Raw genomic sequence first — 17207 nt, 5'->3', positions numbered from 1 at the left:
TCTATACAATATATACTATATATTCAGAATTTTGGTTTTGTTGTTGTTCTATTTAGTTGATACAAATAGATTAGTAAAGGTCAAAGGAATGATAGACTTCAGGTGCCCTTCTATGCATGAATACCTGGCACATGAGTAAAACCACAGACCTGGATAGCTTCCACACATGAAAGAATAAAAGTCCTTGACATATTCAATCCACAGTAAACTGTTGTCAGGGGCATGTGGTTCAATATAAGCAACTATAACCACTCGTCTCCATACTAGATCATGTACAAAAGGAAAAAATATTGCAGCACATCAATCTTTGATCAACATCAGTATAAATGTGCAATCAGTTTTTCTTAGACAAAATGTAGTCTGATTAGAATAATACAGAACAGAACAAATTCTGCAAAAGCCTCTTTGCAAACAAGAAAATGTCTGAAAATCATGAAGGGCAATGGTGACCCTTTTATCGCTCACCTAGATGGTTGATTGCTTTGTTTATAAGCTTATTTCAAAATATTTCTGGGCATATAATTATCAGTGGTTGATTAACCTTACTTTTTCCCTGGTTAACTAACCCAATAATTACCACTTTCTCTGCAAGTTGGACTAACTACATGTACTAATATAAGTTAAAGTAAAAACCATTCATTTTTGATTTTAGGGACTTTACATTGACAAAGAAATAAGCTATATTTATGTGAATATTTAATGAAGACTCTGTTACATAGGGAAAGAATTCATGTTTTGCCTTTTCAACCATCATAGACAACAAGAAAAGGTAAAGTTTAGGTAAATCCTTTAACCTGCTCATTTTGAAATGGATTTGACCTGTTTTGAATTTGGAACACTCACGTCCATATAAAATTTACGGGATTTCAATATCAAAATACAAAAATTGAGCTCCCAACAGTATAGAGCCTGGTCAGACTGCACTGCTAAAAACTTTGGTTCACACACTCTTTTCCATCAGTGGACCAGTCAGAAAGATGTCATTTGATAAAAGGGCAACATTGAACGAACAGTCGCAATCCTAATAGCTCATTCTAGAACTTTGTGCCAGATGAGCTTAAAACTGTGAATGAAAAAAGCAACAGTAAACCAATCAAGCAATTCCAAGACAAGTGGAAACAGAATGAAAATCAGACAATATCATGTTGTCTTCAGTATTGCAAAAAAAAAAATGTTCACTTTCAAAAAAAACTATTTTTTCTCTTTTTTTCTTTATTTTTTTTTCTTTTTTTCTTTCTTTTTTTTTACATTAACTATTTTGTAGATAATATTATAAATGTTTTTAATAAATTAATATAGATATAAAGATGTATATAAATCACATACAGTCAGTAACATTTCCACAATCTATTTATTGATACCAGACATCAAGATCAATATTCAAGTAGAGTGATCCGCAGTTTTGGGTTTAAACAATATCATATCAAAAAATAAAAAATAAAAACTTATTTTCTCGAAAAAAGAATTTCATAAAAGCATGTCAGATTCAATTTAACAATTGTTATAAAATTAAAATTTTTCACAGTGTACAAAAATTGTCTGATTTTCATGATTTTCACAAAAACTCCTGTGAAGTTTTTTTTTTACATTTTTTGAAATGTTGCTATTTTCCTTTGATGTGACGGATACATTGTTCACAACATTGCTGGTTTCCTTTGGAATTATAGGCAGAGTCATTTCTCTAACTGGTTCATTATCTCCCTTTGTCAAAAACTGTTCATACAAATATAACAAATTAAAAGCGACATCATTTCTATCATTTTATGCTATTTACCAGCAACACAATTTATATTTTAATTAGCTTAACTTCTTTATGTGTAGTTCTTAACGAGTGACACTGTCCTTAGTTCTTTATGAGTGACAAAGTCTACAATTGAATTAGCTTTAGGTCTTTATAAGTCACACAGTCCATGTTTTATTATTTGTGTGGGTTCTAAAGGAGATATGTAAAAGTCAGACAAAAATACTAAAAAGTGTAAGAAATGACATGCTTAACTGAGAGTTTCTAAGTATTGAGAAATAAATGGACCCTTTTTTGAATTGTAGAAATATTTCATATCATGACACAGTTTATTAAAAGGTGAAATTAAAAAACCTTTAGTATGAACCGGTAAAAAAATTTGTAGGCAAGAAATTTTTTTTTGACAGATAAAGGATATCAGGTCATTTATGAAAGCTTAAAATTACCTAAGGCTATAAGCACAATGTGCTCATCTTGCTCGGGTAAGCTAAAAAATTGGAAAACTGGAAGTATTGAAAGTATCTTTGGCAACATTGATCTTCAAGCGTTCCATATACTTATATATGTATATATGATTTTCTGTCACCAATATTTGAGGAAAGTTTTAAAGTGTTTTAAACACTCAAAAGATCTATAATTGATTGCCCTTTGCTATCATTACCTAGTGTATGTAAACAAACTTCTGTTTTAATATTTACTGTAGATTATAACATGTTTGTAATGAAGCATGTATTTTAAAAAATTATTTATCTTTCAATTTTTTTTTTCTTCAAAATACTTTATGTTCAAATAGATTAAATATTGAGAGAGAAATACATTTAGTTTAGTTTATACAAATTTATTTTAGTTTGATTGTGTTTGAAGCTATAAGCTTATTGAAACACACTCGAATCTGTTCCTAGAACCAACCAGTACTAAGCAATGAATGTAAAGTTTCTTGCCCCTTGACAAGGTTTGAACCCACGCGGTCAGCAATCCTTAGATTACTAGTCTGACGTGTTAACCACTCTGCCATGCCGCCATGTCAAAATGTATTTTTAAGTGTTCTCAACATTTGCTTTAGGTAAAAAATATTAAAAGCACTGTCTCTATATATCTAAATAACCTTTTTTTATCATATCAATTTAACAAAAATACATGTTATCTGTGATCATTTGTTATCATTTTCACCAAACTGAGTGTAAACCAATTTTTAACACTGAAGTAACATAAAGGTTTTATTAAATTTACTATTTTTATGAACACTTACGATCACAAAATTAAAGATAACACAAAAAAGATATAGTTTACAGTATTAAAAACTTTGATGTCAGCTTAGTTATAAATGAAATTTTTTCAAGTTGTTTTACATATATACATGTATTTGTTCTTCATATTCTTTAAAATAAGCTCGTAATAAAAATGTAAAATAACTGACAGTAGTATATCGCATACAACTTATATTCACTATTATAAAAAATACCTTAATTTACTACTTCTAATTTTAAACAAAGTAAATACTGAACTTAAAGATTTTTTTTTTGCACCATTAAAGAACTCAATACAGCATTGTATAATTCCCAGACTGAAATAAAACAAACATGCAGTCAAAAAGTCTTTTGGTCTTGTTTGTTTTATACAGGTCTGCCTAATGGGTGTCATATATTATTTAAAATTCAAATACGTTCTTCGTCAGCAAGTCATTACTCCTATATAAAAGTCAACAAATACCCTCTTTCCTTTCTATTTAAAACAACAGTCAAGTTTTCAACCACTCAGTAATGCTCATCAAAGTAATGTCTGTCTGATTAAAGTAAAGTTAAATATTTAATCTTTAATACACATTTCACTTGTTTATTTATCTTCTTTTTTTTTTCAAAAATCTTTCAAAAGATCCGTTTGTCTGTCTTTCAAAATTAATGGTCTTCAAGTTTATTGCCTGAGTTTAGTGCTTTCAAATGACTACCGGTTATTCATGAACAACAAACTACCTCAAAATATCTAAAAAGAAAAACTACCGTTTTGAATTTTATGGATACAAGAGAATTTACGACCCTTATTTATATTAAGACAGTAAAGAGTAAGATTTAACTGTTGTGAAATATTAAATGTGACCACACTATATAACAATAGTTTGCACAAGGTAAGTTTGATTTACTAACCCCAATATGATTTCTAAATAAAAGTTAGAGACAAATGAGCCACGTCACGACAAAACCAACATAATTGGTTTGTGACCAGCATGGATCCAGACCAGCCAGTCTGATCAGGATCCATGCTGTTCGCTTACAAACCCTATAACAAGTAGAGAAACAGATAGCGAACAGCATGGATCCTGATCAGACTGCGCGGATGTGCAGGCTGGTCTGAATCCATGCTGGTCGCAAACCCATTATGTTGGTTTTGTCGTGTCGCGGCTCAAATGCCTATACTCGCCCAAGGATCAAACCAGTGACCCCTGGATTTATTACCTATACTATGCTCTTCCTATTAAGCTGAGAGAGCAGACTAGGATGACATTACAGAATATCATAAGGATTATTATTATCAATACTCTATCTCAATTCTATAATGTTCTTTAAATTGTGCAGTTTTGCTTACCTGGTCAGAGTCCGATTTCATAAGTCGGTTTTGTTCTTCTCTGTCCTGTTCGTTCCGTCTATTCTCCTCCTCCTCTCTCCGCCTCCTTTCTTCTTCCTCCCTCTTCAGTCTATCTTGTTCCTCCTTCCTCTGTCGCTCCCAGTCTGAATTATCATTGTCATTGCGAGACTGACCAAGTCTATCTGACTCGTACGCATCTGGTGACGGAGCTTTCAATCTGTCACTCTCGTCTCCGGCATTTTTCCGCCTAACGCAAGAAACAAAAACATTTTCAAATTTAAATATAAATATTATTCCCTCACATTTAAATCGTCACTTAAGTCTCTTTTTTTTCAGTGCTATTTCACCAACCTTCTAGCTAGCCTTCATTCCACTCCTTATGGTATACATGTAATTTTATTTGAAGGACTGATCAACGTTGACCATCACTTACACCTCAAAGAGTACTGTCACTGTTGGTTAACAAGAACAAAACTGATAGATCCCAGTATTTTTCCTTATATTAAAATCTTTCTTTTACACATATTAACATCACCCAAACATCACTGCCCCCATCTTGCTATATATAATATTATTCATTTACAAAGGTGTCAATATGCACCACTTCTCATTAAAATTGGGAAGTTAAGTTACTTGAAGTTTCGAAACGTGTATTAAATTATATTACTGATATTTAGTCAGAAACTATACATGTATAAAATTATACATTATTTTTTATTTGTAGGGATAAACTTACCAGCTCAAAATAAAATAATAATTAAAACAAAATTAAAAACTTAAATTTCTATTTTAATTATGTCATGGATTGTAAAACAACATCACTTCATCAACATTATACTATTATGCTTCTTCATTTATCTAAACTAAAAGACATTCAGAATTTCTCATAAATAATGTTTATGATTTACCATAAAAGCAATGCCATTTAAAACAAACAAAACACTTTTCATACCTATAAATACATGTATTCCAAACTGATGCTTTAAAAAACAAAATCAAGGCCTTACTATGATGAAGGATAAGACTTAGTTACTATGAACATCTATTTTTAGTTTCAGTGGCCTTGACCCAATAAATCTAAAACTCCATTGGAAGAGTGCGGTGCAAGGCATGGACACAAAATTATATCTTAAAGTATCAGTCAATAAATGGAATGAGAAAAGACAGGTAAGTCAGTGATTTAAGGACAGAAGCAAATAAGATACTGCAATGGCTACCCTATCCTTCTACCTGTTCTTCTTTTAGCCATGTCAAAGATTTTTTTTGCCACATAAAAAAACAACAAGAAATCAATTAAGGTATTAGGACCCTAATGGGCACTATAAGGAACTAAAAAATTGACATCATAGGTCAGATGTATACCTTAAAGTACACCTGTATGCAAAATTTAAACAAAGTTTACCGTACGGAAATCAAGTTATGGCCACTTTTCTGAACTCAAGCTAGGATGTTATGAGGGCCCTTTTTTAGAAATGAGGACCCTTTAAATAATCTGCAATAACTTTCTTATGAAAAATGTTTTCCCATTTATTTTTGTTAAGAAACAAATAGTACCATTCAGCTAACAATCCACATAAGCAAAATTATGGTTTCTACTTAAAATTTATGAAATCTGTATAAATATGTTACCTACCCCACCCATTTTTACCACGTGTCTGACCATTTTTCTACTTAGGAAGCCTCATTTAAAAAATTCTTAAAATTTACCCAAATGAGTGCCTATTTCTAAAGTTTCCCTAAATTTTTAAAAAAAGTATATTGGTTGATCTTGTGAAATATGAAATACTTTTACCGTCTGGTTTTGATTACATGTATATTACACTTTGAAAATATCAGGTACCATATTTATTACTAGATTTAATATAATTTAGCCAATAAATACCTATATAGATTAAAAAATCAAAATTAAACACTTTTTTCTTTCCAAATGGGACATGAGTAAGATACATAAATAATGTTAAAAGAAAAAAAAGAAAGAAAAAAAAGTTGACCCTTCTGGGGATTGAACCCATGGCCCTCATTTTCAATGTAGTAAACAGTAGTTCTAGCCTATTTGAATACTCTTCAATGCGGAGGTAATGCATTAGGGAGCTAATACCTTAATAGCATCAAAGAGGATTTACTTTTTCGTCTGGTTCAAACCATAAAAGTATCCATTAGTTAGCACAAACGAACAAACCTAGAAATATATATGAGCCGTGTCATGACAAAACCAACATAATGCGTTTGCGACCAGCATGGATCCAGACCAGCCTGTGCATCCGCACAGTCTGATCAGGATCCATGCTGTTCGCTTACAAACTCTATAACAAGTAGAGAAATCGATAGCGAACAGCATGGATCCTGATCAGACTGCGCGGATGCGCAGGCTGATCTGGATCCATGCTGGTCGCAAACCCATTATGTTGGTTTTGTCATGACACGGCTAATATACTCCGATGATAAATTGAGGTGTGCATAAAAATATTTGCACAGTCAAACAAAGTATACTTTTGTTAAAGGTTTCACTGTATTTGAAGACAGGCACATAATTCAAATTCAGAAGGAGAAAACAAAAATACAATGAAATGTTTAAAAAAAATTATCAATCCAGACAGAAAATTTGCATAATTGTCAAACTTTACATAATTATTAAAATGATAAGTGTGAAATTAAACATTGTATGAAAATAAATACAGATATTTTATACTTGATAAAAATCACTTTGGTAACGCTAATACTTCCCTTCAGAATGAAAAAAAAACAAAACTTTTTTTTATAAAAGAATGAAAATCGCTCAGTTTGTGGACCAAAATACGAACGTAAAACTGGATTATTTTTTATTTTGTATGTATCAAATTGCACAGACAAATTGCAACTTAATTATTTAGGATCAGACTTTTAAGTTATAAAATTTCAATCAAGGAAATCAAATTCTCACATCTATAAATAGCACAGACAATAAAAGAAATCAGCAAAGTTAAATTGCTTTTTGATGGATTTTTAAAATCTCACCAATTTGCAATTTGCTATTGAGATGGCGTGTAATAAAAGTTTTAAAGAAAATGAAGGCTTAGGGATAAGGAAAAGGTAATTGAAAAGTTTTCGTAAGTATTTGCTATTGAAAGTAAAGAACAGATGGATGAGAAAATAGAATGACGATTTTACTTTAAGAAGGTAAAAAGTTACATTTTTTAACATAGAGGATTTATCATGTTGTTTTTTGAAAGTTTTGATAATTTAAATTGAGAAATACACTTAAAAAGTCTCTTATCTCAACCATAGTTTGTGTAATATACTAATAAGTCCTTGAACTAAGCCTGAGTTAAAATAACATACTAATAAAATCTTGAACTTAGCCAGAGTATAGGTAATTAAAACTAACAAGTCCCTGAACTCACTCAGTGCTTATGATTTATACTTGTTAGTCCCTGTACTTACTTAGAGTTTATGTAATACATTAACGAGTCCCTGAACTCAACTAAAGTTTATGCAATACACAGTCCCTGAACTCAGCTAGAGTTAATGTAATTATACTAACACATTCAAGTCCCTGAAATTTATTACTTAGAGTTCATGTAATATACTAACAAGTCTCTTAACTCACTCAGAGTTTATGATATACACTTATTTGTCCCTGAACTTACTTAGTGTTTATGTAATAATTACTAACAAGTCCCTGAACTCACTCAGACTTATGATAGACACATATACTTATTTGTCCCTGAACTGATTTAGAGTTTATGTAATATACTAACAAGTCCCTGAACTCAACATAGTTTATGTAATATACTTACATATTCAAGTCCCTGAATTTACTTAGAGTTTAGGTAATATACTTAAAACAAGTCCCTGAACACTACTAGAGTTTATGTAAGCCTTTGAACAACTAGACCACTTTCTGTACCTTGCACCAACTCAGTAAGACAGCAAGTTGGTTTAAATTTTTCTCTCATAATCAGCAATTGGGTTCTCCTTGTATTTTTTTAAAACTGAATTTATAAAGACAAGAGCTCCAGAACCTACTGCACATTATGATTCAATGTCAATAATCCCCCCCCAACTCACCCCAATCCTAACCCCAGAAAAAGGAAACACAGGTTTAACTAATATATGATACAGATATTTATGTGCATTCTAATTCTATGAAATGTGTATTATAGAATAAAAAGTTGTTAAATTTCAGGATTATAAAAAGTTTAGATAAAAACTTAAAAATTACTATCATAGAATAATAATTATATTTCTAAAACATAAAATTCCTGGAAAGGAAAATCTGCAGTTACACATGAGCAAAATAAAAATATTTCTTTTCATGGAATGCACATGTTTTCTAACATTTATCTTTTAAAATCACATTACATATATATTCAAATTGAAAGAACAATACTAAATTGTAAATGAATAAGTAATAAGTTACCATGGATGGCTGTTTGGCACTTTGGAATTGATCTTTATAAATATCTAAAGTATTTTTAACAATAAAAAAAACTTTGTTTTTATGTGTTAATCATTAATAAATTTACAGCGCATGCATGTGAATAAATTGTACAGCCACAAAAGAAATAGAATATTTTGAACGAGAGTTACGAAGTTCAATACTGAATTTATTGAACAAGTAAAATAAAATTATATTATGCAAGCCTCTGGCATTAGCAGAATATTACATATTTTAACAAGTTCAATAAATATAGTAATGAACCTTCACATAAATAATATTCTTTTTATCACATACAAGTACACAAAATAAGAACTTTTACATTAATGAAGAAACATTTTTTTACGTTGACGTGCCTAAAGAGTAATGCTAACATTAGGGCGCTGTTACACTTTTGTTACACTTTGTTAGTATTATCGCAATGACATCACATTGCAAAGTTATTACACTAGTATATCATTGTTTTTTATTTTATAGCTTTATTACACTCCTGCCCATTTATGTGATAACCAGGAATATATATCGTGTAAAAACATGCAGCCATGCAACCCCCCACATGCAAACGTTCAAAAGCATTCAAGATTTTTGTCACATTCAAAACATGTTGGTCACAACAAAAAAATTTCTCAACAAAAACATGTGCATCCCATGCAAGAGATAGAAGATTTTTTTATAAAAGAGCATTTGAAAAGTTGTCTTATACTGATGAAGAAAAAATCCAAACAATACAAAAAAATAGAGTTCCGAAGCTGTACCGGTAACTTTTTCAAACAGTCCTTATTAAGCATTACTCTGTTAAATTGTATAAATGGAATTTTCTGTTATTCAACCTTGATAAAACCATTCATGGTTTGTAGGGAAATTTTCAAAATGTATACTGATTGAATAACAGACAATGCAGACCATGATGAGATGGTTCAAATGTGCCAGCTGATTTTTTTTTGCACTGGTCTCGCTTGATCCTTAGAGCAGTCAATAGCTTCAACTTTACATGATTCTGATAACAACAATTTTCAAGACATATTCCCAACCTAACTATTTAAAATGAAGATAACTACCAGGTATTGTTGACAGCTGGAAAAAAAAACATTTATTTCAAATGCTCTTTATCTATTGAAAGTATTATAATGGATTCAAACAAGAGTAGCAAAAAGTTTTAAATTGCTCACCTGAGTAGCTATTTCATTTATGACTTAACAACACTTTTCAGAATTTTTTTAAAAGTTTTAAAATTGAAGAATTATTCGGTCATGATTTTTCTTCCTACCATTTCAGGCATCATATCACTTTTGATTGAAAAATATCACAATATTTTCATACCAATACATGCTTGTTAAATAAAAGTGGTCGAATATTATTGCCTGCTAATGTTCACTTTAGAAAAAAGAAAGCTTGGATAAAACAACATGACTTTGCTCTTCCATGTATTGTGACCTAGTTAAAAATCAATATAGTTCAGTTCGAAACCAACCCTGTACTATATTCTTGTTATTCTTTCGTAATTCCGAAATAAGATCTTTTCTTGACCCTCATTTTTAACCCAGCCCGAGCTTGGCTCAGGTGAGCACGATCAAGATAGGTAATAAAAAATTCTACTCACCGATCTAGCGGTTCATTTTCCCTGTATGTATCTGGTGTAAACCCTGCAATACCGGAGTCTTCATCATGTTTATTCTGGTTACTACCAAGGTTACCATGACGATTTTTACTGTTCTTATCATTCTCAGAATCAGTGTGAGGGGGTGTGGCACTAAGTGGCTGGAGGTAAGCCTCCTGGGAACCAGGCTGCTGTTGCCGCCGAGGTGAGCTAGCCAGACGGTGCTGAGGGGGATCTAAATAGGGGTCAGAATCAGAATGAGGGTGACTATTTCTGAAATTGTTCCGTGACTGACCTACATTTGTGTTAGACTGATTAACTAAATGTTCACTATTTTGACTGTTAGACTGGTCGTCAGGAAAGGAACTGTTGTGTTTGTCACTAGAGTCCCAGTCCACAGAGAGGTATTGATTGTTTTGATGCACAGTTTGACCAGTCGGTTCTCGAGTAGAAGATTCACGAGGTGTGGCGGAAGTCTTGTACACTAAAGGTGCTGATTGTTTTTCAGGGGACGTAATATTGCGCGGAGTGATATTTGGTAATGTTGTGTAATGAGAATTCAGGTCAGTACCATTTGACAAGTTGCTATGTTTGGCATTCGGAAGGCGATCGTCACCTGTGTAAAGAATGAGGATACCAATTGCTGATAAATTTGGTTCAACCAATCAGAATTAAGTACAATTTTTTAATAAGCCAATCAGGTGGTTAGAATAGTATTTTGGTGATTTCCTGTGTTGATTAAATTGTGAAGGCTAAAATTTGTGATTTTTGTTACTTTGCATATTTCATTATTAAATATACATGTATCTGTTTGCAAATTATGTGACTTTTTTCTCTGAGATTGTGAGGTCAAATAAACTAGGTGACGTGAATATTTAGCTAACAATAACATACATGTTAGAATTATTTAATCTAAGGTGTATTATTCTATACATAATGATAGGGTTAAAATTTGCTAAATATAAATCTTCTGAAATACATTACTATGTAATAATCAAACAGTGAAGAATCAGAATTGCTGTGAATAAAAACTGGTTAAAGCATGGCATGCAGGGAAAATTGTGAAAGCTCTTTTAAACTCTGTCTTTATATTAATCTGTCTTAGCACTGCATATAAAAAAAATTAAAAAATTCTATGTTCAAAGTGGTGACTATTTCTGCCCTGAATTTTCTAAACCTTTCCATGTCTAACACCTCTAAACCAATCAACAAATATACCTGTCATGCTTCCAATAAAAGATATTTATTCAGTCCCAATTAAATTGCTTAAACAAACTTATTTCCTTCTGAATAATTGATGTTCGGTGCTAAATATCTGATATGTTTCTTTTGTGCTTGTTTTTTTTTCTTCAGTACCATTCGTCCAATTTAAATTCTATTTTTAGCTAGTTTTGTTGCTAGTAACATACTTTGAGAGAGAGTTTTTAAGTTTGGTTTAATTAATTTTTACAACTGGTAGGTCGATCAGTCAATATAAATACTTAAGTGTGTACAGTTTAAATAAAACTGGTTCAATAACATTTCAATTTCTAGAAACCATTTTTACAGTCCATGTTTATCCAATAATTTTTAATAAATCAACAATTAGCCTAGAAAAGTATTAATTCAAAAAGTCCATATGATGATTCTCAACAAAATAAGCATATGATTGAAGTTAATTTAAATGTGTCATCAGCTAGATTTTATATTTATTTTAATATTATTATAATTTACAAATTAGTTAAAAGGGGGATAACTCTGGACATATTTACATAGAGTAATTCAGGTAAAACACAACGATAACTTACAGTACACTTATAGTATATATTTTAAAAGTTCATTTTTATATGAAACCGATATGTTTCAAGTTTAAAGGAGGGGAAAAAAAACAAGCATGATTTCATAATTCTTTAAGTTTTAGTTTTTAAAAAAAAATGTACTAGTTTTAAACAGATTTCTACATTAGTCTTTTAAACGATGCATAGCAGTATATGAAATATTTATGAAATCAATTAATTTTACACAAATTTTAGTTAGTCAGTTTTGTTTTTTTTCAATGTAGTCTCTATTTTTTTTTTCATTTATTTTCAACAAACAGTATACCTATAATTTACACAGTGCCGACTCGACTGCCTTGCAACATACATGTCAAATTGTACTAGTCATAACAGTTTAATCACAAGTTTCTTATGCATTTTATCATCCATTAAACCATTTCCAAATAATATTATAAAATTTATTTACTATTAAACAGTAAAAGATATTTTACATTAACAATTTAATTTAATGCTTCTCAGCGAAATTAGGTACATCAAAAATGTACATGACATTGTATAAATTATATTTTATGAGTTTCCTGGAAATTTTATTCCATCATAAGAAGCACTTGTTCTTGTATATGATTTTACAGCCCATGAAAACTAAATGCAACAAGCCTGAAGCTATTCTATAGTCATCTTTAAAAGAAAAATTGCTTATCTTTCATTCAGCAAGTCCATTGTAAGGATGGCATGTCTAAAGTGCACATCTTTTAACCCTGATCCTGCTGAATATGTATAAAAGATTCACCCTCCTTTGCATTTGGAACAGTCCATTTCAAGATACAGGGATTTCAATAGCAAAATACAAAAATTGAGCAGAGCCTGGTCAGACTGCAACAATATACAGGCCGGCCTGGTTCTATACTGGTGACAAATGTGAATCAATTTCAGGGGTAAGGTTTAAAAACATATCAAGGGTTGACCACAAAACTGCAGTAATTTATAAGAAATAAAGAAGGATTTACAACAGTTTTGTGGTCAACCCTCGATATGCAGATTGCTAAGCTTTTAACAATTCTTCTCTAGACAAATATCAAATCAATATGCATTGATTTGAATTTTAACATTCAGGAAATCAAAGTCTGTGTTTTGTAATGTATACATGCCATGCATCATTGCTTTAACTACTTTCTACAGAATTATAATAGAACATCAAGCTACTCTCTCTTGTAGAATCTTGTGATCAAACATGTTAGTCTAAAAAGGAAACATCATTACGTGCATAAATTTTGTGCACTTTTAGAGAAACAAAATCATATCACTTGAGTTCATTATTACAATGAAGCAATAAACCTTTCAGGTCTAGAACCTGTTGACAGTTAAATTAGTAGTCACTCGAATCATAATGCGTCAAGTGCTGGGACCTTGTTGGCAGAGATAATTTAGGGTTTTAAGCCCATCGCTCCATGGTCACTGTAGACCAAACTTTTGACACAACAAGATGGTGGATTCATATATTGGGCTACTCAAGTCATTAAAACTGTAACTGTCCAGTCTTACGAATATTAAAATAGATTTTAAAATATTTCTAACAGTCAAAAAATAGTGAAGTGAAATTTTTTGTTCAACCAGTCCATATTTTAGCACTGAATGATTTTTGCCATCTAAAATGGACCAATCATAATACTGCCTTTTGTTCACAAGTTCACTAAGAAAAGGAAGTTGCTTATTTACTAATCATCATTCATTTACACCAATCTATAACCTACTTTCATTTTATTATATTTTGGCACATTAAGACCAAAAATGTTTTTTTTTCTTTTTTCTTTTTTTTTTCTTTTTTTTTTTTTTTTTTTTTTTTTTTTCAACTATCTTTTGCTTTTTGGCCTTAAGTGAGGAAGTGATTATGTATTTTTTTATATTGAAGACATGGAATCCCTTTAAGACAAAATACCACTATTACTATTCATTTTGAGAACAAAATTATTTCAAACACTGTGTTCTTCAAAAGATAAGCAAATTCAAACAGGGGTTCACTTTTTCATCTGTAGAAAAAATGTTTTCATTTTTGAGACTTAATGTGCCTATAAATAAACAAATACTAAAAATATCAATATTAATTAAAATAAAATAATGTTGTAATTTAAACTTTTAGCCATTCTATACAAAATCAGCCACCTTTTGACAATATAAAAATAATATGAAACTGAAAATTAAACCATGCCAGTTTTGTTCTCACCATAATAATATTCTGAATCAATTCAGCCTGCAAATCAATAAAATAAATGAATAGACTGGAAAAAAATTGGACTAGATATATGAGAGAAAAAAATCAAAGCTTGCCTAAGCTGAACACTACATGTATAAATGAATCATTGGCATCCATTAGCAGGAAATATTGGAATGCTTGATTGAATAATCAGAAAATTAATCAACATTTAATGCATTTTTGTTTATCTGGATTTACTCAGTACTAGCTTGTAATTTAATTATAACTTCACGTTTAACCCTTACTCCACTAAATATTATAAATGGACTTTGTCTGTCTTTATACCTGGACAAAACCATTTACCATTTTTAGTGAAAATCTTAAAATATGTACTGACTGAATAGCAAATAGTGCTGAGTATTGCATTTTTTTTTTACCTGCATTAAATTTCACTCAGTACTAGCTGGTAATTTAATTATATAACTTCACGTTTAACCCTTACTCCACTAAATATCATAAATGGACTTTGTCCATCTTTATACATGGACAAGACCATTTATCATTTTTGGTGAAAATCTTAAAATATGTACTGACTGAATAGCAAACAGTGCTGACCTTAATTACACTGCACAGATTTGCCCTTTGGTCTGCACTGGTCACATGGGGTTATTTTTAGAATCTATTGCAGTCAGCAAGATAAGGGTTTAATATTTTAGATATGCAATGAGATAGAATACCAAAAAAATTTTAGTCATTTAATTAATATAGTTTCAATTAGCGTACAGTTATTAGCCAATCAAATCATATTGTGCTAATGACTTAAAAATCTGTTGTGTTTTATTATTGCTTGACTGTATAATTATCTAACTGAATAAATATGTAATACTCAAAGAGTAACTTGATGTTGGTTTCGCCTCATGTCAAACAGGTGTGAGGGCAGCCCTAAAGGCTTTGTGAGGCATGCTTGTCTGGTTTAGTACATAAGCACTATAGCCAATCATGCAGCTTGGCTAAGTTTAATGAAAACAGCTCTAGAGTTTGATTCTGTGATAAGTAATGTTACAAAAATAGCATTTTATATATTTTGTGAGATAAGTGTGATTAGGGGCTAGGGTGAGAGGTAAGGAAAGGGTAATATGTGCAGCTAGCCTCAATCAGCTCAAGCAATATATCATATCATATACATACATTATATCTCACATATATTCTTTTATATTTATATAATAATATACCGTACAACCTGTAATAAAAATCTCATCTCAAACAAAACCATTAATTATTTTTCGGGAACATTTCAAAATATGTATTGACTCACAGAATGGCAAAAAGTGCACATATCGTAATCAGATGGCACAGAACACAAAGTCATTATTATTCAGAAATAGATATTTTGATGAGGGTTATTTATTACAGGCTTTATGGTAACACATCATATTGCTACATGTTGATATAACGATACAGTTTTGATATATTATAATTATATTATCAAACAATTTATATACCAAAGAACAAAAAAACATTTAAATCAGTGTACATTAAAAAATAATAAAAAATCTCATGAAAAATAACAAAATCATCAAATTGAAAAATAAAGAAATACCTTGAATTACAAACATACCTTCCTTATAAAAGTGTTTTCTTTTATTCTTTTTTTTTAAGTATCAAAAAGTATAAGAAATAATACTAGTATTAAATAAAATAAAAACAAAACTTCATTGCATCAAAACACAGCAAAGAAAGCAAAATGTGCAAACTACAAAATGTATTTTTTTTTGCAAATTTATATATAAATACAATAGTCATTTTGAAGAAACAATTAAATTATATTATATCAGCAGCAATGTTCACTTAATGAGACTTCAAAAAGGCAATGTTAAAAAGAGAATGTCGCGGAAAAGTTAAGATTTCCAGTCTCTCAACTTGAGTTGCAGGAACAGATCTTTACCTATTTGAAAATCTTTAAGTTTCACATAGATCTTAAATTTCACATAGAAATGTCACATGCAAGAGCTAAACTGTGATTTGAGAAAAAAAAAAACTTTAATAAAAGTGACTCAGGTAGAAAACAGACAAAGAAAATTACTTATTCATTTAAATTTAAAGAATTTAAAAGGCTTGTTTATTCTGTTTTTATTAAGTTTAAAGTTAAAATTTCATGTATAAGAATCATTTTGATTAAAATTTATAATTGTTAAACTCTTTTTAACACCACCTTTTTTACCAAATGATCTTAATTGATCGAATTATTGAAAGTTTTCTTAAATATATTAAATTGTCCTCTCTTGTAACAGGCAGATTATGCAGCAGAAGGTTAGTAAATAAATAATTTTCTATTAACCCTAAACACCCTAAATATCTTAAATGGACTTGTTTAGCTTTCAATCTAGATTAAACCATTCACCATTTTTAGGGATAATTTCAAAATAAGTACTAATGGAATAGTGAAAAGTACAGACCATGATCAGATGGCATTTTTACCCATTCTGATCTTGGTCTCCACTGGTCACATGGGTAAATTGACAGTTGCCACAAGTATGGTAAAAGTTATGGACTTAGCAAATAAAGATATTTTCAAAATCAAACTAGAGCATACAGATTATTTTTCATTTTCAAAGTTTAAAGATAATTCTCTCAATCTGCAAGTTTTTAAAGGGCGGTTTCTCTTTAAGTAGTATTATTCAAACAGATTTTGGTGATCAAACAGTTGCAGGAATACCTTTAAACGCTATCTGAAGGAGGTTTACCAATCAATGGTAAACTGGCAGTTGATATCTCCAAGCATTATTTACAAGTATATACAAAACTTGTTCCTTTAAGTACATAGAGGATAATATGGTATGAATACTTGGTAAATATACATATCAAATGTAAACAACTTCAAGTATGTATGGCCCGCTTCTAGAACAATGTTCTATGTATATTTA

The 17207-nt window shown here is 30.4% G+C and overlaps 1 protein-coding gene across 8 annotated transcripts in view; it reads right to left on the bottom strand.

Moving 5' to 3' along the window:
• Positions 1-17207, bottom strand: part of LOC132727355 (spermatogenesis-associated protein 1-like) — a 65456-nt gene that overhangs the window by 12563 nt on the left and 35686 nt on the right. For 3 of the 8 annotated variants that reach the window (XM_060712794.1, XM_060712803.1, XM_060712819.1), the window contains 3 exons: positions 10339-10951; positions 4322-4568; positions 1588-1713 (listed from right to left, as the gene is read on the bottom strand). In XM_060712794.1, coding sequence (XP_060568777.1) covers positions 1588-1713; positions 4322-4568; positions 10339-10951 — 986 coding nt within the window. The remainder of the gene's footprint in view (positions 1-1587; positions 1714-4321; positions 4569-10338; positions 10952-17207) is intronic. The other 5 variants (XM_060712844.1, XM_060712852.1, XM_060712827.1 and 2 more) reach the window with 3 other exon arrangements.

The sequence above is a fragment of the Ruditapes philippinarum genome, unplaced genomic scaffold (genome assembly GCF_026571515.1).
Source record: "Ruditapes philippinarum isolate M1 unplaced genomic scaffold, ASM2657151v2 ctg2729_1_1_1_1, whole genome shotgun sequence".
Lineage (NCBI taxonomy): Eukaryota > Metazoa > Mollusca > Bivalvia > Venerida > Veneridae > Ruditapes > Ruditapes philippinarum.
Note: the sequence above shows the minus strand (reverse complement) of the source record. Positions and strands in the feature narration are given on the sequence as shown.